Source organism: Zingiber officinale, chromosome 10B (genome assembly GCF_018446385.1).
Source record: "Zingiber officinale cultivar Zhangliang chromosome 10B, Zo_v1.1, whole genome shotgun sequence".
NCBI lineage: Eukaryota > Viridiplantae > Streptophyta > Magnoliopsida > Zingiberales > Zingiberaceae > Zingiber > Zingiber officinale.
Genome location: NC_056005.1, coordinates 2,147,861 through 2,173,278, shown reverse-complemented (window position 1 = coordinate 2,173,278; position 25,418 = coordinate 2,147,861). Strand labels below are relative to the sequence as shown.

The following is a 25,418-nucleotide window of genomic DNA, read 5'->3' as shown; positions in this document are numbered from 1 at the left end:
GATCCATTGATCGATTCAGCCCCGCTTCATTTTCTTGTGCCTGCTAGATCGATCCATTGATCGATCTAGCGGGGCTGAATCGATCAGTAGATCAATCCACCTCACCGATCCTAGTTCAGATCCTCTGCCCCCATTTCTCTCTATCCCCGTGTCCTATTACCGATCGGACAGATCAGATTAAATCTTAAGGATACTTTGTACATCACGAGGATATTGCACATATTTTAAAGATGCCATGATGCCTTGAGATTTAATCTATTTTAAAGATGCACATATTTTAAGGATACCGATCCGCACGGATGTGTGCCGCAGGGTAATATTTTCGTATATATATATATATAACAAAAAAATCATTTATAGTATACTATTCAACAAAATTACGCCCTACGAGATTTTAAAACATAAAATTTATTTATAATAAAATCTATATCTATATCCTTAGTTAATTCTCATTCAATATATAGTGTCCAACTATCTTCAATAAAGTCATCTTCCATTTTATTGTGAAGTGTGACGTCTTCACATACTTCATTACTGAAAAGGCTTGCTCAGTAATGGTCATAGAAATAGGTAACGTTAAAATAAGCTAAATCCATCATAAGCCTTTGACCACCCTCTAAGTTAATTGCTGACACAACTCAACAACTGTAGCAATCTTCGAATTTTTCATCACATCAAGTTTATAACGTATCAATTCATACTTCAAAGCAACAATATCTTGATCTGTGAAATTTTCAGGATAAAATTTTTTATGCAACCTTGCAAATATGATCACCGTTAATTGATGAGTCAAATGAATTTTTAATATCTAAAGTTGTACTAAGAGAAAGCAGTTTCACTGATGACTCATTGAACCAAGTATTTAACTCCAGATCAAAAGGTTGCAAATCTACTAACCTTGAAGTTCTATGCATGAACAAGAGTGATTCCTAAAATGATAAAGCAATGAAATAAAGTGAAGACAAATACAAACAGTAAAGAAATAGAAAAGAAATAGTTTAATCCAATCAATCTGAATTTCAACCAATATCAATCTACGTCAATCCCCGACAACGGTACTAAAAACTTTATATGGATAAACCGCAAGTGCACAGTTATGTGATCAAATAATAAAGATTGAATCCACAGGTACTGGTGATTGAATACTAGCTTACTAAATAGATTTAATAGTTCGGACTAAATGAGAAAATGAGTGTGTCACGAACTCAGATATCAACGGTTAAAATGGAAATATAAAAGAAAGAGAAAGACAACTAGATTAGTAAGACAACAAAGCAGTAGTAGTTTAACTAGAAAGAAGTAGTAATGCAGTAGAGAAACAATAACAAGGTAGAAAGGGTTGCAGTCAATCAGAGAGAAAGTGATTCTAGGACTTCAGTTTCACTTTTATGCAAGTAAACACTTGATTTAAGTTTGAATCTCTATCCTCAATGTTGATTTGTGTAGGTAGACTATTCAGAGTGGATCAAGTTAGGGATTGCACCTAAGTAAGACCTTGTAACGAGATCCCACGACCTCTAAATGTCGGTTCTCTTACTATGTGATGACGAATTAAGATTAATCTATTAAGTTCTATGATAATCTAGGTTCCTCGTGGTTTACTGATCTACTCTCATAGTCGACTCCTCGCATCTCGATTTTCTACAGATAAGAGGGTCAGATTCTCCTTTCAGTTTATCTCCGAATCTCTCATAGGATACGAATTTCGTACTTTTGGCATTGAAATCGTGATAACATATTAGATCCGAAATACAAATCACATATCATGGAATAAGAACAATCAAAAGAGATAGTGTTTACATTGCAAGAAGCTACTCTCTAATCCTAGAATCTAGAGTTTACCCCATAAACATAGGGTTACAATCGCAAACCATGATTACAATCTAGAAATCATATTACAATCTTAGTAAAATAGAGAAAAGAGAGAAGAATCTTAGGCTTGCTCTTGTCCTTCCTCCTTCGCCCAGATGGCATGATTCTCCCTAGTTCTCCTCCACAAATCTCCTTGAAACCCTCATACTATTCCCAGATATAAAGTGTCGTCCCTCGAGGGGTCCCTAAGCTAAAGCCTTGCAACGTCCCTAAGCTAAGCCCCTAGAAATATAAGATCCTATCTTATATTTCTGATAAATCGAGATTAATAAATGGAGCAAGATAGAGCTTATTCCTAGTTGAGTCGATGATAATTGTTAAAATTAACAAGCCGTTTGAAGAATATTGTTGATAGACTTACTAACATAGTAATTAAGTCTAGTAAAAAGTTAGTCTTAAAATTAGACATCAGTGCATGTTAATTTGATTGATATCAAAGGTTGAAGTCTTTCTTTTATTGGGGACTGGATCCTCTGGTCTCCTTATCTTGATCCGCTCCTGGACTGGGATAAGAGAATTGATGGGAGATCATGGCTCCCATCTGTTAACAGGTGGAGGATCATTGTCTTCCACCAATACAAAGGTTGGACCATGAGTTGGTCCAGTCTTTACGGACCAGAAGATTCGCCCCCCTCTTATTGCGGCTACCAAAAGGTTATAAGAAGCTTGAGTTCGATGAATGCTCAAAGTTAGCCTCCTACATTGGGTACTAAGGTAAAAGAGTTTGGGAATGAAATTCTGCACTCCTTTTATAAGCCAAGAGAAATGAAAGCAGACGTTCATAAGTGAACTGGGGTGTAGCAGATCTTGATTTTTTTTTTAAAAAAAAAACCGGAAACTTGATTATATTTGCCAGTTTTGCAAGAGGTATAGCCCGAGACCCAGCGTTTAATGGATTTTTTTTTTTATAGAAAATTTGAGATATGAAGTAGATTTGATTTATTTTTAATAATTTAGCTAAAGAAATTATTCTTGGCTGCAACATCGCAGCCGCCACGAGCGCTCTAGAGCCAAGCGGCTGCCAAATTGCAGCTGCGCACGTTGGAGTTTTTTTTTTCTTCTTCTTCTTTCACTATAATAATTTTTTTCGGACACTTTTAAAAAAAAAATTATTACATCTAAAAATATAGATAAATATATTAAATTTATTTATTAAAATAAAATTATAAATTTTAATAAAATTATTATAATTTTTTCTAACTATATAATTTAATTTTTAATAAATATTTAAATTTATAATTTATATTTATTAAGTTTATTTATTCTCAATAAAAATTCAAAGTTCATAAATTATGAATATATATTCGTTAAATAAAATTCAGAATATATATTCGTTAAATAAAATTCAAACTCGACTCAATTATAAATGAGTTAAATTCTAACATTCAAAAATTCGATTCGATTACACTCCTATAATTCGGTTAGAAAAATAGATAAAAGAATATTTTAAAAAATAAATTATTGATTGATCAATCAATCAAATTTAAATGTGTTAACATTTCAGATCAATCAATCAATATGTATGTTATTTGGTAAAAAAAAACAATTTAGATATGCATTTTAAATAATTTTCTTTTTAAAAAAACTGAGTCTAATATGAAATCATTATCAAAATCCTGGAGGGACTCTCATCGGAGAAATTAGAGCAGGATTAGCAGATACACAACGACATTGTGCACGGATGTTTGCCTGTACATCCACACCAAGCAATACAGAATTAATACATCTTTACTCAGAAATAAATACTAAAACAAGATTCCCATAAAGAAATGTTTTAGATTGAAAACAGAAGATGGTAACTGTACAAAACGAATTTTAACTTATGATTGCTAATACTATAACCATATCGTTAATTTACAAGATAGTTATTCCCAGCATTAAAGAGAACCTACCTAAATACAGCGCGCTAATTCCGGAACCAGCCCTGAGAAAATAGTAAACCCTTCAACTTGCTGAATACAAATTGACAACGTATTAATGTGTAAATAGAATAAGTCATTTGTCAGACATCAGAAATCGCATGATTCTTACCAAGAATATACCATTCGACTAGAATCATTAAACTCATGGTTCATTGTTCTTGGTTTATATAAATAATTTAAGGAATGAAATTGACAAGGGATAAATAGGAATATCTATTCTTTAATTTTGGTCATTCAGTGAAATAAATATCACATCCAAGTCGAAAATAGTCATTCAGCTAGAAAGGAAAAACAAATAATAGGATGCACAAAGAAACACAAGGGCTTTCCAACAGGAAATATGGAGCAGAATAGAAAGGGATTATAATACAAGAATGAATCTATAAGCATAATTCTTGCAGATTGCATGGAAATTAGAGTAGAATTTAAGTATAAGTGTAGAAGAATGAATCTATAAGCATCATTCTTGCAGACTGCATGGGAATTATGGAGTAGAATTGAAGGCTTACAAGTGTACAAGAATGAATCGATAAGCATAATTCTTTCAGATTGCAAATACAAGAATGACTGGAATCAACATGGAGTGCATAATTTAGGGGGGAAAAAAAGATACCTAGCAGCAAGGCCATAATAAGATACGTGTATCAACCTTAACTTTGACACAGGCCCACAAAAGTTGGGAAAACCCACCATGGAGAATAATTAACGCCAGTATTGGGCCCATCGATGGATGGTTTCAACCATTTGAGGGAACAGGGCACTAACACTCTCAGTTATGAGATCCTGGAAGAAGTGTATGGCATCTTCATCATCCAGATCCAAACGGAACTTTTCTTGAACCTAAACACAGATGATCAGATTGTGAACTTGTATATTATTTGATATTCTTACTGAAATACAAACCATGAAATGAACCAAAAGCACACCTTCAGAATGCCTTTTTCAGGATCAGAAGCAATGTCAGGGATGTTAGAACCAGCTATCAGATGAAAAAGGTTCAATATAAGGTTGCTGGATTTCCGCAAAATGTTGTACGCTTCACAACAATAAGATTTAAATCTTGTGTAATATTGGCTGCAACGGAAGAGCAAACTAAATTATGACATGCATAATGGTTTTTTAAAGGTCTAGCATCTAAACTTAGAGGTCAATCCAACATGCACACATTAAACAATAGACAATTTCCAAGAGAAACATTCAAAATATTTTGAAGATTAACCTCCATCATATATCAGTGAATTTATATAGCTCACAGAAGATTAACCTTGTAATATTTCATATGAAATAGAAAACCATTTACTACGTAGCCAATAGTAATATCATAGTCAATGGTTCAAAAGAAAATAGAGGCACGTTCTTTCATGGGAATGTGTTTGTATGGATGCCAATAAGATAGTCTGCATAAGGACTCAGAGTAGACAACTGGTGAGTATGCCTCAAACAATTTTCAATTACATAAGGTTATTCTATTCAAGATCACAACACTACTCTTCAGCCTATTTGTTGATATAGAAAGATAGGTTAGAAAGACAAAAACCTTCTCCCATAATACCCATCCAGCATTAAAGTTGTCCTTTCTTCCTCAATTTAACCTTCATAATGGTTCTATTTGTAGTAAATACAAACCATAATGTTTTGATGAGATAGGTCACATTGCCATTAGATCCAGAAATCTAATCATAATTAAGCATCCTAACATAAAGGCAAATGATACTTCAACTGTCATGGATATTCAATCAACAAATTTCCTATTGAGGATAATTAGATGCTATTGTATTACTGACCATAAAACATGCCCATCAGTTGACACATCAGATTAAGTCAAATCTCGAGATGGTAAAGCTACACCCCAAGGACAAACTACTATGAAATTTGGATCCTACATAACTTACACTTTAATTAACAAAACCTCTTCAGCGAATGATATTTTCTCTTGACTAAGTGGTGCAACATTTGATTCCAACCACAAATCTAGTGTGTCTACTGCCAGGGGATTCTATTCCATTTTTTAACCATAGGAAAGGATATATCACTAGTAAAATCATTTAAATATCTACTAATTATGCTAAATATAATTTTCTCAAGTCATGTTTTTATCTAAGAGTAAATAAGTATAGCTATAAAAATGATAAAATGAGAGAAAAAGAATGTTAAGATGATATGGCTATTCCAAAAAAAAACACAAGTTAAAATGGATCAGAATTGAGGTGTGAAAAGTAGAGGGAAATCAAAGAAAAACTATGTTTTAATGTAATAAGTGATCTAAAAGATCTAAAAGATCTAAATATTACTAACAATATAACCTTACATATAGTTCAATACTAGAATATGACACATGTAGCAAACCTCAAATAGTTAAACGCCTACTTGTTATTTGTTTGCTTGCAATTTCCACTCAACTTTCTTTATCCTCACACTTCCAACTCATCTTAATATCTCATTTTCTTTAGGGATGTCTATATCATTTTAACCTATTTTCTCTCTTGTGAATATTTCTAATTTATTTTTTTACTATTAATTTCACACATCCATCTAAGTATTCTCAACATTTATACACTAACTTTTTACAAGTATTATTTCCTAAGTACCCCAACACTATGTTACATGTAAAGAACGAGTAGCTATACCATAGTATTACATTAATCCAAGAAAAGAATTAAAGACAAAATATATGATCTTTTTGTCCAAACGTTATAATGAATATCCTTCTCCTAAAACCACATGTATTTTTCAATTAAAAACAATTTGTTCTAATAAATTCCAAGCATGAAAGTTCAAATTAAGTACTAAGGTTTGAAGGGATTCAAAGAATCCATTCTTTTTACTAGGAACATAAGAATTGTTATCTCTTGACAAATCAATAGCTAGCTTGTTTTTAGACCACCCAATACTAGCATTATAAACCAAGAACTGCGATTTCATGCAGTGAAGTGCTGAATTTTAAAGGGTTAGTTACAGATTGATTGTTATGAAATTGAATAGAATAGTTATAAAATTGAATAAATTAGGACACTGTTTGTTAAAGTAAAAAAAAAAATCAGAATAGACAAGATATTTTTAGCCATTAATCTGTTTTTAAAAATTGTGGTGAGCTGTTAGTTGACAAGCCATTTAGCACACTGGAACTTTAATCTAGCGATGTGCACATAATTCGAGTATGAGATCATGAAACGTGTTGTTGCCTACTATTGCATTGAATAGTTGTGTGCTATTTGGCATTGCAGCCGTTAGTAAGGCCTGTGACTCATCCATCTACTTCTAAGGAAGCATGTTAGGGTAATTTTCTAGCCATACCAATATTCAACAAGAACAATGAAGCTATCAGTCTGCTATTACTGTCTCTAATGTCATGATTTGGCAAACATTTTACGAATCAAAAGAAAGATTAAGCATATTTATGTTGATTTGGCAAAGCTATCATCAGATTCTATACAAATGGTTACTATCTATTTGTTCCATAAATATTTGTAGTGCATAATTTGGTCAAACAAGAATTCTAATAAATGACCCAAGCCAGTGAAAGGGTGATTCAAATGCCAAAAAATCTGAGAATGACAGGATACCCATGGAAAATTACAGCAACATAGAATTATATGCATCATTTCAAAGTTGCAAATTTAGTTGTGCCTATATTAAATTGGCAGGCATTTCATAAATATAAAGAATACATACTATCTTAGATGTCTCAATATACCTTTCAGCTCCACCCATGGCCTCAACCATTTCCTTGCAGAGTTTCATGGGTGGTGGAAATGGCTTAGGATCTCTACCTAATATATAGCCAAAGTCCACATGAAAGAGGCGACCGTCATCTCGGAGGAGGAGGTTGTCCAAATGCCTGAAAGTCACATTAGAAAAATGAAAGGTAGGAAAATTGAAAAGTATACAAAAAAAGTCAGTATATTAAGGGGGTGGAAGCGAGAACGCGAAAAATGGAAGAACACGAATGGAAGAGGTGAATGAGAACGAACGTGCAGAAACACAAAGAAACACAGAAAGAGAGGCTTGGCAACTAAAACTGACTTGCAAACTTCTAGGATTACAAACTTGATTTCCACTGACTCAAGTAAGGTTCAGGTTATGCCTGAATTCCTTGCAAGAGTTTCTTCTTATAGAAAACGCTGGGTGCTCATTGGGCCCCATCAACACGTTCTTCAAATAAGAAGATCAGAAGGAATCTTCATAGTGCTTCATAAAGCTACTTTCACAAAGCTACTTTAATAAAGCTACTTTAATAAAGCTACTTTAATGGACATCGGTTGAGTGGTCTTTCGTCGGGTCCATCATGCTTCAAACTTTAAAATTACGCATGCGAGAAACGCAGTCTTGCAGAAGATAAGATGCTTGTGTCAGTTGGTCATCACATTGCTTGACAGCTGGGTACCAATCATTCCACCAGTTGTCCTTTCCTCTGCACTTATTGCACTCTTGTAACTTTAGTGAGTGGATGATACGTAACTGCTGGAGCGCATTGATTGCTTGCACTGCAGCTCTTTGTTCCAATTGATGCAAATCTTCAGAGATTTGGTCGAATCTGGTGAGTAGGACTGGCTGATTATGGCGTTTACTTGATTCTCGTTGGTACTGTTCAGCGAGGCTGAGAGGGCCTTCAGGGCCTTGATCAACATCTCCTGGGCCTCCTGGTTGGGTCTCCTCTCGAGTTCCTTGAGTGCTTGTGGAACCAGGGCTAGCCTGCCAAGGTCTTGTTCCGGCCATTCTGAAAAAGTTAACACTGTTATTAGTCGAGAAAGAGAATCAACTACCTGATTATTTTTGCCATCAATGTGTTCAAATTTGATTATCGGTCCTGCTCCAGTAATATAATCAGTAAAAGAAAGTCATCTGACTCGTGATGGTTTGTGGTTTGCTGTCTTCCCAAAGAAGCTGATTATAGTTTGACAATCTGTTCTTATAAGAAGTTCAGCTTTATCAAGAAAATAAATCTTCAGAGACTCCATTGTATTTAATACAACGTGAATTTCAGCATCTATAGTTGATTTGGGAAGATTAAACTTCCCGCTTGCATATGCACAAATTTTCTCTGAGGATATAGAGTCGAATTTATTTCTCTTCCACTTGCATATACCTCCCCAGCCATCCATGCATCCATCAACTTCTAAAATAATGTAACATTCCGGGGGGGGGTATTTCCAGGTCTGGAAGTTGTTGAACCTTTTCCTTAATTTGTTTTATCAGGTTCCAATCCTGTTCATTCAACTTCTTTTCTCCTTTGGGTGAAGTTTTAGCATATAAAGGTCCAAGCAATTTTCCAAGATTAGGAATATAATTCCTGGCATAATTTAAAAGACCTAACCATGATCTCATACCTTTTGTAGCTTTGAGCTCACTGTCTTTAAAATCAGCAATTTTTGAGATAACATGTGGTTGTAATTTAATTCTGCAATTACCAATAATTGCGCCGAGGAATTCAATTTCAGTTACTGCAACCTTCATCTTGGTAGGACTTAATATGAGTCCATTTAATTGGCAAATATTGAGCATCTGTTGGAGATGCTGCTCATGACTCTTCTCATCTGGAGAGAAAACTAAAATGTCGTCAATATAAACAGCAATAAAATCCTCTGTTCCTTTGAAACAGAGATCCATCTTTCGTTGAAATATTGTTGGGGCATTTTTCAAGCCAAATGGCATTACTAGTCATTCATACAGTCCGTCAGGTACCCAGAATGCGGTCCATTCTATGGAATCTGGATACATAGCTACTTGATGGAATCCGCTCTTTAGGTCAAACTTGGAAAAGATACAACTATTGCTTACCTTCTTTAAAATGGTATTAATACCAGGAAGGCTATACTGGTCTTTATGAGTTATATCATTGAGACGCTTACCATCTCCTTGATTTGAATATATTCATCTTCATCTAGATCCAACTCTCCGATTGCTGCATTTACAGATGGTAAAGTATTTATAGTTGTTAAATTTTTGTAAAAAGTTACCATATTGCCTTCAATGCGGAGTCCCCCATGCATTGCTCGGATGAAGTTACACCCAATAATGAACTGAATATTATCCCCAAGAACCATTGGAAAACTATAAGTATAGGGAATTCTGAAAATATTGTCCCCAATAATCATTCGTCCATTTTTTAACTTCATGTTAGCGGACTGTTGTGAGTTGATACCGCTAAAATTTACCACAAACGTATTTTGCTCCAGAGCATCTTTTGGGACGGACTTTGGTCTACACAACATGTTGTTGCACCGGTATCCAGAATTGCCTTTAGCTTGAACTTAGGAATACCTGGTATATCCATTTCCACAGTTAAATTATATAGCATATTTTTTACTAACCGTGGGCTTGATGTAGCTGGTTTTGATACACTTGCAATTGTTTCCTCAATAAACATATTTGCAGCTTCTTCTTCAAGGTCTTGAAAGTCCTTTTGTAAATCTTGTTCTAGCCGCAAAGCTTCCCATTGTGATTTGTAGTATATAACTTCCTCTTTTAACCTCCGGATTTCTTCTTCACACCAGATGATATAATTTCTCTGCTCCTGTATTAAGTTCATAGGATAAAACGGAGTTGCAGGTGCAGGGGTTACAGGTACCTCTTTGTTAAAGTAGTAGGGCCCACATAAATTACACACTGTAAGGTAGCATTCTGGACAGTGTATCCTGGCCCTTTGAACAGTTGTTCTTTTGCAACAGGTACAAGTAGTTGATTGTGGAGCAAGAATTTTTTCATTGTGCTTCCACTGATGCAGACAGTTTGACTGTGCATCCGTCAATTTAATCTGTTGCCTATATCCTCCATCTTCCAAACCTAACATGTATAATGAGTTTATTTGCAAGGTTTGAACAAAGTGTTGTACCTCGAGAATATCATCTTCTCCCTCTGAAATACTGTAAATGGCGTCACTTTGAGCTTCTCCCTCTTGTACGGATAAGATATCATAATCCTCAGGAATTTCTAACTGCTCAAAAATTGCCACCCTTTTGACATTTCTTTTATCATTAGGACAGTCTCTTGCAAAATGTCCCTCTTGACCACATAAATAACACTTGCATTTTTTGTTTCTCAATAAATGCTTACGCTTTTCAATTCGAGCATGAGTGTTATGTGGTTTACCTTTATAGGTTTTTGATTGTCGGATCCCCATTCGCTTAGATCCAGCCTTTTGATAATACCCTGGGATGGGTATTTGGTTACAAAAAGATAGATCCTTCAATGATCTTTTGAATGCAGCATCCTTGCATTCCTGCTCAAGAAATTTATGAGCAAATATAATTCTTGGAAAAACTCCTACTGTCAGACCAGGATGCTTTGCTTCAAAGGCTGTTTTGATTCTATTTCCGAGATCCCCTGACATTTTTAACCAAAATTTTTCTGAAAGTTCCGGTCCTGCAAAAAGGCATCCAGTCTCATATAATCATTGATGTACTGAATTATGTGTTTAACATTATCACAAGATAATTTCTCTAAATCCCTATATGCTGAATTTTGGACTTCAGTTGATCCCTGAGTAGGGTCTTCAGCAGAGAATACTCGTCTCATTTGTGATAAAATATTTTGTGTACCTTCTCGCCCTTCACTGATGGCAATAAGGGCATCATATTCAGTAGGGTAAGTCATCCTCCATTGAATCCATGTGATCTTCTCAATTCCGCCCAACAGATTTTCGATAAACTCTATTTTTTCTTTAGAATCTGAGAAGGCTTGTGCTGCAACAAAATTCTTAGTAATGGATTCCCATCTCGAGAAGGCATCATCAAATAAATTTAATTGTTCTGGAATAACAAAAAGGGCCCCACTCTGTTGCTGTGCTGATGGTAGGGTCCATAACTCATTATTCATTCCTCCTTTGAATTTTGCTTTAGGAGGTTGCTGCTCATATATGGGCTGAAAACTTGGGCCGGGGGTATTATTGGCTGGTGGATATCCAGGTGGCCCCATTGCTGTGTCTTGAGGGGGTCGATATGGAGAAATCACCGTACTGGTTGAATATATCTGTTCTTCCCCAATTAAATTTTCAGTCAACCTCTGAATACTTGGATATTCCAGTTCACAATTTGCAGCAATAAGTTGAACAATTTCTTCATAATTATCTGCTTGTAATTCAAGAGCATGTTCTATCCTCCCACCACCTTCGCTGGCGAATGGATTAGTCCATTCATTATCTGAATCGGTGTCCCAAATTGGCTTTGTATTGGATAGTGAGGATAAATACTGAATATAGTCAAGGTAGGAATCAGGTTCCTCCTCATAGTTTAAAGTAGTGTCCATGGACTGCGGTACAGAGGCCCCTGGGCTTGTAGTCGCTGCATGGGCTTCCTTAAAACATATGTGGGAAGAATCAGTTTCCACTAAAACTGCCAGTTTTTCCTGTGGCATTAATAAGGAAAAAATATCCTGCGTTGAAAGTTTATGCGGTTCTTGAGAGGAAGAGGCTTCATTAATTGGTAAAAAGACAGAATGATGATCAGAGGATCCAAAGCCCTGATCTCCTCTTTCAGTGTAACTTAGAGGCATGGAAACATGGAATTGAAGTATGAGCGGGAGTAATTGATTCAGACTATCGGGGTGAGGTACAAGTTCTTCTGTTTAATAGAACTAGCCTTCCTATACTTATTACTTCTCAACAAGATATTGCACAACTAATCCTTGAGAAAATAGCTATGCCAGAAGTATATGAAGTTCCTCATCTAAGTTACACTGAAAGAGGAGATCAGGGCTTTGGATCCACTGATCATCATTCTGTCTTTTTACCAATTAATGAAGCCTCTTCCTCTCAAGAACCGCATAAACTTTCAACGCAGGATATTTTTTCCTTATTAATGCCACAGGAAAAACTGGCAGTTTTGGTGGAAACTGATTCTTCCCACATATGTTTTAAGGAAGCCCATGCAGCGACTACAAGCCCAGGGGCCTCTGTACCGCAGTCCATGGACACTACTTTAAACTATGAGGAGGAACCTGATTCCTACCTTGACTATATTCAGTATTTATCCTCACTATCCAATACAAAGCCAATTTGGGACACCGATTCAGATAATGAATGGACTAATCCATTCGCCAGCGAAGGTGGTGGGAGGATAGAACATGCTCTTGAATTACAAGCAGATAATTATGAAGAAATTGTTCAACTTATTGCTGCAAATTGTGAACTGGAATATCCAAGTATTCAGAGGTTGACTAAAAATTTAATTGGGGAAGAACAGATATATTCAACCAGTACGGTGATTTCTCCATATCGACCCCCTCAAGACACAGCAATGGGGCCACCTGGATATCCACCAGCCAATAATACCCCCGACCCAAGTTTTCAGCCCATATAAGAGCAGCAACCTCCTAAAGCAAAATTCAAAGGAGGAATGAATAATGAATTATGGACCCTACCATCAGCACAGCAACAGAGTGGGGCCCTTTTTGTTATTCCAGAACAATTAAATTTATTTGATGATGCCTTCTCGAGATGGGAATCCATTACTAAGAATTTTGTTGCAGCACAAGCCTTCTCAGATTCTAAAGAAAAAATAGAGTTTATCGAAAATCTGTTGGGCGGAATTGAGAAGATCACATGGATTCAATGGAGGATGACTTACCCTACTGAATATAATGCCCTTATTGCCATCAGTGAAGGGCGAGAGGGTACACAAAATATTTTATCACAAATGAGACGAGTATTCTCTGCTGAAGACCCTACTCAGGGATCAACTGAAGTCCAAAATTCAGCATATAGGGATTTAGAGAAATTATCTTGTGATAATGTTAAACACATAATTCAGTACATCAATGATTATATGAGACTGGCAGCAAAGACTGGACGCCTTTTTGCAGGACCGGAACCTTCAGAAAAATTTTGGTTAAAAATGCCAGGGGATCTCGGAAATAGAATCAAAACAGCCTTTGAAGCAAAGCATCCTGGTCTGACAGTAGGAGTTTTTCCAAGAATTATATTTGCTCATAAATTTCTTGAGCAGGAATGCAAGGATGCTGCATTCAAAAGATCATTGAAGGATCTATCTTTTTGTAACCAAATACCCATCCCAGGGTATTATCAAAAGGCTGGATCTAAGCGAATGGGGATCCGACAATCAAAAACCTATAAAGGTAAACCACATAACACTCATGCTCGAATTGAAAAGCGTAAGCATTTATTGAGAAACAAAAAATGCAAGTGTTATTTATGTGGTCAAGAGGGACATTTTGCAAGAGACTGTCCTAATGATAAAAGAAATGTCAAAAGGGTGGCAATTTTTGAGCAGTTAGAAATTCCTGAGGATTATGATATCTTATCCGTACAAGAGGGAGAAGCTCAAAGTGACGCCATTTACAGTATTTCAGAGGGAGAAGATGATATTCTCGAGGTACAACACTCTGTTCAAACCTTGCAAATAAACTCATTATACATGTTAGGTTTGGAAGATGGAGGATATAGGCAACAGATTAAATTGACGGATGCACAGTCAAACTGTCTGCATCAGTGGAAGCACAATGAAAAAATTCTTGCTCCACAATCAACTACTTGTACCTGTTGCAAAAGAACAACTGTTCAAAGGGCCAGGATACACTGTCCAGAATGCTACCTTACAGTGTGTAATTTATGTGGGCCCTACTACTTTAACAAAGAGGTACCTGTAACCCCTGCACCTGCAACTCCGTTTTATCCTATGAACTTAATACAGGAGCAGAGAAATTATATCATCTGGTGTGAAGAAGAAATCCGGAGGTTAAAAGAGGAAGTTACATACTACAAATCACAATGGGAAGCTTTGCGGCTAGAACAAGATTTACAAAAGGACTTTCAAGACCTTGAAGAAGAAGCTGCAAATATGTTTATTGAGGAAACAATTACAAGTGTATCAAAACCAGCTACATCAAGCCCACGGTTAGTAAAAAATATGCTATATAATTTAACTGTGGAAATGGATATACCAGGTATTCCTAAGTTCAAGCTAAAGGCAATTCTGGATACCGGTGCAACAACATGTTGTGTAGACCAAAGTCCGTCCCAAAAGATGCTCTGGAGCAAAATACGTTTGTGGTAAATTTTAGCGGTATCAACTCACAACAGTCCGCTAACATGAAGTTAAAAAATGGACGAATGATTATTGGGGACAATATTTTCAGAATTCCCTATACTTATAGTTTTCCAATGGTTCTTGGGGATAATATTCAGTTCATTATTGGGTGTAACTTCATCCGAGCAATGCATGGGGGACTCCGCATTGAAGGCAATATGGTAACTTTTTACAAAAATTTAACAACTATAAATACTTTACCATCTGTAAATGCAGCAATCGGAGAGTTGGATCTAGATGAAGATGAATATATTCAAATCAAGGAGATGGTGATATATTCGGCTGAACGAATCAGCCCATCACTTAAACAAAGGTTTGATCCTTTATTACAGCAGTTGAAGAAACAAGGAATTATTGGAGAAAATCCTCTCCAACACTGGCAGAAAAACAAAATTCTTTGTCATCTGGATATCAAAAATCCAGAATTCATAATTGAAGATCGGCCTCTCAAACATCTTACTCCAATCCAGAAGGAGGCATTTTCTAAACATATTAAGTCCTTATTGGACCTAGGCATCATCAGACCTAGCAAAAGCCGACATAGAACAACTGCTATTATTGTCAACTCAGGTACTACCATTGATCCTGATACTGGAAAAGAAAAGAAAGGCAAAGAAAGACTGGTGTTTAATTATAAGCGTCTCAATGATATAACTCATAAAGACCAGTATAGCCTTCCTGGTATTAATACCATTTTAAAGAAGGTAAGCAATAGTTGTATCTTTTCCAAGTTTGACCTAAAGAGCGGATTCCATCAAGTAGCTATGCATCCAGATTCCATAGAATGGACCGCATTCTGGGTACCTGACGGACTGTATGAATGGCTAGTAATGTCATTTGGCTTGAAAAATGCCCCAGCAATATTTCAACGAAAGATGGATCTCTGTTTCAAAGGAACAGAGGATTTTATTGCTGTTTATATTGACGACATTTTAGTTTTCTCTCCAGATAAGAAGAGTCATGAGCAGCATCTCCAACAGATGCTCAATATTTGCCAATTAAATGGACTCATATTAAGTCCTACCAAGATGAAGGTTGCAGTAACTGAGATTGAATTCCTCGGAGCAATTATTGGTAATTGCAGAATTAAATTACAACCACATGTTATCTCAAAAATTGCTGATTTTAAAGACAGTGAGCTCAAAACTACAAAAGGTATGAGATCATGGTTAGGTCTTTTAAATTATGCCAGGAATTATATTCCTAATCTTGGAAAATTGCTTGGACCTTTATATGCTAAAACTTCACCCAAAGGAGAAAAGAAGTTGAATGAACAGGATTGGAACCTGATAAAACAAATTAAGGAAAAGGTTCAACAACTTCCAGACCTGGAAATACCCCCCCCCCCCCGGAATGTTACATTATTTTAGAAGTTGATGGATGCATGGATGGCTGGGGAGGTATATGCAAGTGGAAGAGAAATAAATTCGACTCTATATCCTCAGAGAAAATTTATGCATATGCAAGCGGGAAGTTTAATCCTCCCAAATCAACTATAGATGCTAAAATTCACGCTGTATTAAATACAATGGAGTCTCTGAAGATTTATTTTCTTGATAAAGCTGAACTTCTTATAAGAACAGATTGTCAAGCTATAATCAGCTTCTTTGGGAAGACAGCAAACCACAAACCATCACGAGTCAGATGGCTTTCTTTTACTGATTATATTACTGGAGCAGGACCGATAATCAAATTTGAACACATTGATGGCAAAAATAATCAGGTAGCTGATTCTCTTTCTCGACTAATAACAGTGTTAACTTTTTCAGAATGGCCGGAACAAGACCTTGGCAGGCTAGCCCTGGTTCCACAAGCACTCAAGGAACTCGAGAGGAGACCCAACCAGGAGGCCCAGGAGATGTTGATCAAGGCCCTGAAGGCCCTCTCAGCCTCGCTGAACAGTACCAACGAGAATCAAGTAAACGCCATAATCAGCCAGTCCTACTCACCAGATTCGACCAAATCTCTGAAGATTTGCATCAATTGGAACAAAGAGCTGCAGTGCAAGCAATCAATGCGCTCCAGCAGTTACGTATCATCCACTCACTAAAGTTACAAGAGTGCAATAAGTGCAGAGGAAAGGACAACTGGTGGAATGATTGGTACCCAGCTGTCAAGCAATGTGATGACCAACTGACATAAGCATCTTATCTTCTGCAAGACTGCGTTTCTCGCATGCGTAATTTTAAAGTTTGAAGCATGATGGACCCGACGAAAGACCACTCAACCGATGTCCATTAAAGTAGCTTTATTAAAGTAGCTTTATTAAAGTAGCTTTGTGAAAGTAGCTTTATGAAGCACTATGAAGATTCCTTCTGATCTTCTTATTTGAAGAACGTGTTGATGGGGCCCAATGAGCACCCAGCGTTTTCTATAAGAAGAAACTCTTGCAAGGAATTCAGGCATAACCTGAACCTTACTTGAGTCAGTGGAAATCAAGTTTGTAATCCTAGAAGTTTGCAAGTCAGTTTTAGTTGCCAAGCCTCTCTTTCTGTGTTTCTTTGTGTTTCTGCGCGTTCGTTCTCATTCACCTCTTCCATTCGTGTTCTTCCATTTTTCGCGTTCTCGCTTCCACCCCATTCTTCTAGAAATCAAAGAAAAAATTGATCAAACAGTTGAAACAAAGTGCCAAGGTCATGTAAAATTTTTAGCCATAAGGTTGATCCTCATTTCAATTCATAAAGAAAACATGAGACACATTGAGGGATGTTCATCCAATTCTATTAAAATTGTAGCAAAATATATAGCAGAAAATTACTCAAACGAAACATGTGGGCAACAATTCACTATATTATCCAGTCAAATGCAAATTTCTCATAATATGCATTTTGAAATAATTACTTACAACAAAAGAAAAAAGAAAGGAAAAAAGAAGTAGACAGACCTGTCTCCTATCCCCAGTATGTATGTAATAACTGAGTAGCCAGCGCAACTCTTGATAAATGTTTCAAGACATTGAGCTGTTATGCCAAATGGTCCATCTTCATCAGGGTGAAACCGTTGTAAATAGCTCACAATACTACGGTCTTCTGATAGAATCTAAGATGATACTATAATATCAGTATTGTTATAATATGTAAAGATACAATGAACCATCAACAAGGAAAAATTATTATATTCTTGGCTAAACATTTTCAAGTATAAACCTGCTCCTTGAGAAGCAAATAAAAGCATAATCTAAGCAATGTTTACTCAGATAAAAGACAAGTGTTAAGTGTAAACTTAATCATCTCCGCATCACTACAACTCTAAACTCAGTCCGTACTGGTCCAAGTAAAATATCTCTCATATTTGGTAATAAAGTAATTGAAGAAGCAATGTTGATTCATGTACATTAAGCAGTTACTGAATGTACCCTAATTTGGTAATATAGTAATTAATCAAGGTTCTAGATACCAGGTAACTAAATGATCCTAACTGATTCATTAAGTTATAAATTTGCTTTAGTTGATTGTTTTTTCTAACCCCACTTATTGATAGTCTTTATACATGATCTAGTGTAATAATATAAAAGTGTAAAACAAATTATGTTGGCTAGAGAAAGATCACAGATAACTCCTCTTTCGAGGAATTAATTTTTATGTTCTCTATTATTTATCTTTAACTATTACTGCAAAAAATTTTAAAAAATCACCCTTCAACTACCTACACAGCTTACTATATTTAAGATTATTTTCAACAATTAACAACATTAAATGAAGCTCAGAACCTCATATGATGTATCATTACCTAATTTCATGCATTTTCTTCTGAAATATGAAGATTCCGTTAATTGTAGCCATGTGTTATCTGGTTAATATTGATGTATCAACCACTTATACTCTATAATAATTATTTTGATCATGACATATTTGAAGATGGGGACAATTATCTAGTTATCCCAATTATAGGTAACCCTCTCTACTTATATGTATATTATTTTATTATTATTTCACAGAAACCCCTTGTGAATTTATAAGATCTCAATCAACTTCTCAAGGCCTTGTACTTTACACCAGACATTATGATACAAAATTTCCAATCATGTGAGTAGAACACAAAACTAATATGTTCAAGAAAACAAGTACTGGTCATAGCATGATACCATGCCAACAAAATAGTAGTGCAGATTTATTTATTCACAAGTGACTAATTCAATATTGGCAGAACATCAAGATACCTGTGCAAGAGAGCTAGATGGGACAAATTCTAGCATCCCTTCATCTTGCCCAGTTGCAAGAACTTTATATGGAGTTAATTGCAAGTCCAGATTCTCCAATTTTAGCAATCGATCCATTAGAGACACCATTTGGATAACCTGTGTTAACACAACCCATCAAACTCTTTAAGTCATTAGAGATTCACTAAGCTAGCACCATGAACATATGTGACGCAAAAACAGGAAACAAATTAATATAATTTTTCAAGAACAAATATTCACCATTGAGAATAATATATTTACATGTTTACTGTGTTCCTTGGACCTTTTTTCCTAGCCCTGCCTGTTTGTCTTGGACACCAGACATCAGGCGCTCATAGTCACATTCACATGTACAAATTTTTAGAAAATGAATTCTCATACATCTAAACTCATATGCATGTGAAAACTCTTCCCAAGTGAGTCCAATTAGCATAGCTTATTTAACAGTTTTATGCATCCAAGAACCAACATCAGATGAAACCTCCTAGTTACATTGATCACATGTAAAAGTTGTTAGAATATGAAATGCTGCACACCTAAATGGATATGCATGTAGTAACTCTTGTCTGAATGAGTCCAATAATTAACCTAGCCTATTGAACAATTCAATGATTTGGGCAAGTCTATCCCACATCTTCCATTTACAATATGATCTCTAAAAAGAAAAACTTTTACATAACTGAGCAGCCTGAGCTCAATTATTCCATAAGAGAGATTTGTAGAACATAAATTATTGCTTAGAATGTCAAAACTTTATTGTGACTAAAGGTCGAAATTCTCACATGATTTAATTTAGCAAAATAGGAAAGAGGGCATGATCAGAAACTTTTGTATCCAAATCTAGTGGATACATGATATAACTATCTTTTGTTATATGTTTGCTAGGTTATTGCATCTAAAACAACATGCATCGGATTGCCAAAGGAGGATAAGAATAATGTCATAGAAAACTAATCAATAAGAGGTACAAAATTCAAATTTAATAAAACCAAAAAAAAAGGAAACCAACCAGCTGATCTTGACGAAGATCATCCCCCTTTTTAAAGATCACCTTGCAAGTTTCACCACTAAGAGTTCTAAATGTAAGACGCAAAGGATGCAGTGCACTTTTGAAAATAGACGACTCTGCTGGTACAATTCCAGTTATCAATGTCCCAGGAGCCAGAGGTGATCGAATGGGCTAACACAATACAAATAAGAAAAGCATGTGTTAGACATAAAAATACCATAGATATACAGCTAACCAAATTCAGCTAATGGTAATAATACCTCATCAAAATAGGTAAGCTCACTAAGAAGTCCAGTAAGAAGATGTCGTAACTTCTCTATTTTCTTTTGAGTTCCACCACGTACATTTCTAACATCCTTTGTAATTGAACACAGCTGAGCTATTAGGTCGGTTTGGCGAACCAAACTCTGCCATAACTTGTATCCATTTTCTTCTCGACTTATACCAACTTGCAACTGTTCACAACAACAGAAATTGTGAGCATTGAGATTCAGAAGCAAGAGAAGATAATTAAATTTTAAAAATTTCAAATCTTTCTTGAACTTTCAAAACTAAATAAAATTCTAAGATGACTTGGTGGATGATCCATCACTATGTGGTCCCCAGATAACCAATGTTTGATCATTTCTTTTTAAAATTTTCAACAATAACCTAATAAACTCTCAGGTATCTTAGGTGATAATCCTTAAGGGAAAGTAAAAGTGACAACTAGAAGCAAATAACTCTGGTTTTAATCTTGTTCAGATACAGGTACGAAATTAACTTTATAATTAATTAGCATAAACCCTAATAGAATTGTGCATGTTAAACACAAAAGGTCATGTACTCATGTCGTTCCCAGGATAGATATTCTAGTATAGCTTCATGAGGTTCTGCACTCATTCCACAACAGATGCGTAATCAAATTTAAGCATTACATATGTACCTATGAGTTGTGACCAAGTCCACTGTAGTTGTTGACCTGTATGATGCAATCTCATGTTCCACCCACTAATGTGCAATTAAAGCTCAAAGAACAAGACCACAGGATAAGAATAAAGGAGAGATTTCTGATCATAACCTAATCGTGTTCCATTGCATCCATTTGTTCTTATGAAAGATATATGCCCTCAAAGAAGTGACAAGTCTCTGACACAAATCAGAACATTATCTACCCACCACTCTATAGGTAAAGAAATAACTAAATTAAAACTTCATAGAACTCTTCCACAATGTGTGACTATTTAACAACTACACCACTGGTGATTTAATCTGTGTAATATCTGACATGTTGTTCCTCATTTAGCATGCATAACATTACTATCTACCTGGACAAGGTTCTTGTCATCAAGTACCAAAGGGGAAAACATTTTAAAGCATATTTTTCTCTCTTTTAACAAAAGAAGCAGACCATCTAGAAATACATAGTTGCAAACTTGGAACCATATTAGGAACATGCCACTGGAAATACTCAAGGTAGAGCAACAATCACAGATAAAGGACAGCTCGGTGCATGAAACTCCTACCAATGCGGGTCCCAGGGAAGGGTTGGACGACATTGGGTCTATTGTATACAACCTTACCTTGCATTGCAATAAGTTGTTTCCACAACTCAAACCCGTGAGCTCCAAGTCAGACGGTAGATTCAACAATCAAATGACATGAGATTCACAGATGTTACACAAGCTTATTTCAACAATCACAGATGTTGAAAAAAATATATATATACAGATTCATAGCCTTATACAAGATTGGGATGGAAAATCAATGACAATAATTCATTATTCCCTAAATATGCAACTGGTGGCATTCCTTCTAGGGATGCCAAATAATTATGCGATCTCAACCTACAGAATGACATGAGACAACCTAAACGATCTAAAAATTGCATTACATACACAAAGAAGTAACTTCTGGCAATCAAGGAATAACAATGAAATGACATTTAAAATCTGACCTTCATCATGTTGTCTTCCAGCATATCATAAGTACAGTAATAGCGCTTAGCATAGGCAGGATCATGAAGCTCAACTGCTACATACCAACGAAGGAAGCTAGCTAGCTCAATATTTGATAAAGCTGCAATGTTTTAAAATGGAAAAGTTTTAAAAGTAAAGACAGAAAAAAGCATAGTGAACTGAATAGTAAGGAAATCTTGATAGATGAAACTTGAAACTTCAAGATCATATAACTACCATGAAAATGGGATTCTTACCTACCAAAAAAAAAAGTTGCATTCTCATCAAGTTCATAGACAAGTAACAATATTCATTTACTAGCAACAGTTTCAGAAAAGAATGCCAATAGTCATCCAGCAAGCACAATAAATTGATGGCTGTTGAGCAAAGGGTAGTCAAGGTTTGAAATATCAATCTATATTGAAGTTTTAATCTTTGACTGAAATGGTACCGTTTTAGCAATGTGTCGAGCATCAGTATACTTGAATGTGTCAAGATCAACTCATGAGTTTTAATCATATAATGTTCTTTTACTTACTTTGTTTAGTTCCAAATACAAATCTATAGCATTAGAAAGTTAATTGAGATTAAAATTTTAAAGCAATAAGAGATAAAATATAACTAAGCATTAAAATGAGTGTCGTGAATAAGATAAAAATATTGATTTGTGTAGCATCCTAGTGAGATTGTACTTATAATTTTTAATGTAGATTAAATAAAGCTTATAGGGCATTTGGCAATGGAGCTAACTTATCCATGTCGATAAATATATCTCAGTTAACGACAATTGGAATTGGAGATGACATAAGTGTACTATATGGACAGTTTCTGTGACTCTGACAACCCCTCCCTTTACTATTGTTGTGCTTTCTCTCCCCCATTCTTTTTTTTTTTAGTGTTTCGTCCCCTTACCGTCGACAAACACAGTTGAAAGATAAATGATGGAAAGAAATTCTTCCTTTCTCAGTAGGCTCTAAGCGGTATCAATTAAGGTAAGCACTGTAAGATGTAAACACAGGTGATACAATATCATTCAACTGTCTGCCATAATTTCACTATCAGTCAATGATTAGAGCAATACATTTCTACTCTGCCTACTGTGCTGACCAGTACCCTTTGGCACTTGAAACCAAAGGTAAGAATGAGTAATAATAATGTAATCACGTCTAATGATTCCATGGATGTATTCTCATTGTTTAGAGAAGTTATAGGTAGTAAAGAAACATGGTATCAAATTGAATCTCTCACAACTAACAAGAAATCAAACCTCCAAGAATTGTAAACAATACGTGCATTAGGAATCAGCAGGCATCTTAATGCTATTACTGAAAAATATCTCCTGGGAATGGAAGGACTGATTATCTAAAATTTTAATTCTATGGAGTCACCATTGGTTTTTCAATATATGTGCAGTCCCGAAGAAAAAGCTAAAAGACAATATTAGAGGACTACACAGTGTTTTAGTGTGATGGACAAAAGTGTCACTCTCTACTCTTGGTGAGATGCAGCAGAAAAATTTTGTTTGCCAAGCAGGGTTACAGAATTACCATACCTACACAATTATAAGTTGTAACAAGCAATTTACACTTTAAGATGAATGAAGCTCAATATTAACACATGATGGTAAGAAACAACAACAACAAACTGTAGCTTAACAAGGAGAATATACTCCATCTACATTAAAGAGATATATATCTACATTCCCAAATCCATTACTTTGAATGCTGACTTCATTTGTCAATTGACCAATTTATCATCCACACAAACAATTTGCCAGCAATTGACACATGTCAAGAACAATAAATACCAGGACCAATATGCCCAACCCCCTATTTAAAACTCCATCTAAAATGCCCCAACAGTCAAAAAAGCTAGTTTGAGGTATTTAAGTCAAGTGCTTGCTGCTTCTTTACTAAAAAAGAGGTTGTTATCTGTGTTATTCTTTGGGATAAGGATCAGTTCATGTGAGTTCGTGCTTGCTCTCAATCACAAATTTGAGGTTGGTTACGGCTTCCACATGAGCTTGGACTTGATGACAATAAGAATTCCAAGTTCTACATAAGCAACCATTGTTTGATCAAGGATATGTACTTGGCATGCACACATAGTCCAATCACATTGGGTGTGTTATATTCTTCAATGAAGGATTTGATGAGAACTTCATTCTATCAACCCTTTTTCTTTTATTTAATTGGCATCTTGGCGATACTATGATGATAAGATACATTAAAATTAAACCATCACTTCTCTAATCATGTTTTAAATTAATATAAGTTTGAGAAAAAAATATGGATAAAACTTTACAAGGGCTCTAGACTATATATTGATTTTATTCCACCTCAAGTATAAATCCAAATTGGAATATAAATCATATTTTGGAAGTTGTTTTGTGATTGATTTTACTTCACTTAAATTGCACTTATTCTTTTAAAAGAAAAATAATTATTTTCAATTTAATATTATTTACCTTTTGATATTTTTTATTCATATATTCAATCAAGTGTATTAATGTGTATTCAATTGCACATGTAGACATACAATCTGTGTTCGTAAATCTAATTGGGCAATAATGAACATCTCTAAAAACTCCAATTTGATATTCAAAGGAAGAATAGTCCCAAAATCAACAAATATAAAATATCCTAAATAAGGACTATTTAGCAAAAATGAAAGCAAAGCAAGACTGTTGATCCAATAAAGACAATTAAAAGTTGAAATGAAGAAAAGACATACAACGTTGCACAAGAAATTGTGCCAAACGAGACTTATCAGTTCTCTCAAAGCGAAGAGCCTGGACCAACTGAAGTAAATAACATTTGAGTTCCTCATCATCAGCCCTCTCAAGGACACTAACTGCATAAGCGCGAACCTGTATGGATATTTTGCAAGAAATTTATCTATATTTATCATCAATTAAAGTGCCATATCACAAGGAAATGCATGAAATTACTCAATATTAGTTTATTTAAAGAAAAAACCCAGCTATTTCTAGTAGTTACTATTTTCAGAGGAAGAGACAAAATTGATTACTTGAAAACAAGGATAAACTCTAAACACAATAATAATAGGAACATCATCAGTTCTAGCAGTCACCAACATCAGTGTTGCATATTTAATCTTCCAATGAATCTTTACCAGTCACTTAGATAAAGTAAAGTTGGTTGCTTTCAGTTAACAACTAATCCTATCATAAATCTGAACGCCGGGGACATGTCACCACATAGGAATGCACTAGTTGGATAGTCATTTAAGCACACATCTAGAATAAGGCAACAATGTTATACATCCGTAAGAATTTTTCAGTTATAGGAGGCCCAGAAAGAAAGAAATAATGTCGAGACAAGGGGTGCATACTGACTAGCAGATTTTTTAAGAACCAAGCACTATGCATGTTATACCAAGGTTAAACTAATTATCATTAATTTAGACTTCCAGTCCCCCAAACTAATATAGGTT

General features: G+C 35.3%; 1 protein-coding gene across 3 annotated transcripts in view; it reads right to left on the bottom strand.

The window, feature by feature from the left end:
• Positions 1 to 3,611: 3,611 nt before the first annotated feature.
• LOC122029354 (phosphatidylinositol 3-kinase, root isoform) overlaps positions 3,612 to 25,418 on the bottom strand; it is a 33,732-nt gene continuing 11,925 nt past the window's right edge. For 2 of the 3 annotated variants that reach the window (XR_006125017.1, XR_006125016.1), the window contains exons 10-19: positions 24,696 to 24,831; positions 21,962 to 22,083; positions 20,286 to 20,480; positions 20,026 to 20,196; positions 18,996 to 19,133; positions 17,721 to 17,875; positions 7,489 to 7,632; positions 4,721 to 4,868; positions 4,408 to 4,634; positions 3,612 to 3,796 (exon numbers count right to left, since the gene is read on the bottom strand). Coding sequence is in view for 1 of the 3 variants with exons in the window: in XM_042588303.1 (XP_042444237.1) it covers positions 4,497 to 4,634; positions 4,721 to 4,868; positions 7,489 to 7,632; positions 17,721 to 17,875; positions 18,996 to 19,133; positions 20,026 to 20,196; positions 20,286 to 20,480; positions 21,962 to 22,083; positions 24,696 to 24,831 (1,347 nt within the window). In the remaining 2 variants the exon portion in view is untranslated. The remainder of the gene's footprint in view (positions 3,797 to 4,407; positions 4,635 to 4,720; positions 4,869 to 7,488; positions 7,633 to 17,720; positions 17,876 to 18,995; positions 19,134 to 20,025; positions 20,197 to 20,285; positions 20,481 to 21,961; positions 22,084 to 24,695; positions 24,832 to 25,418) is intronic. The other variant, XM_042588303.1, reaches the window with a different exon arrangement.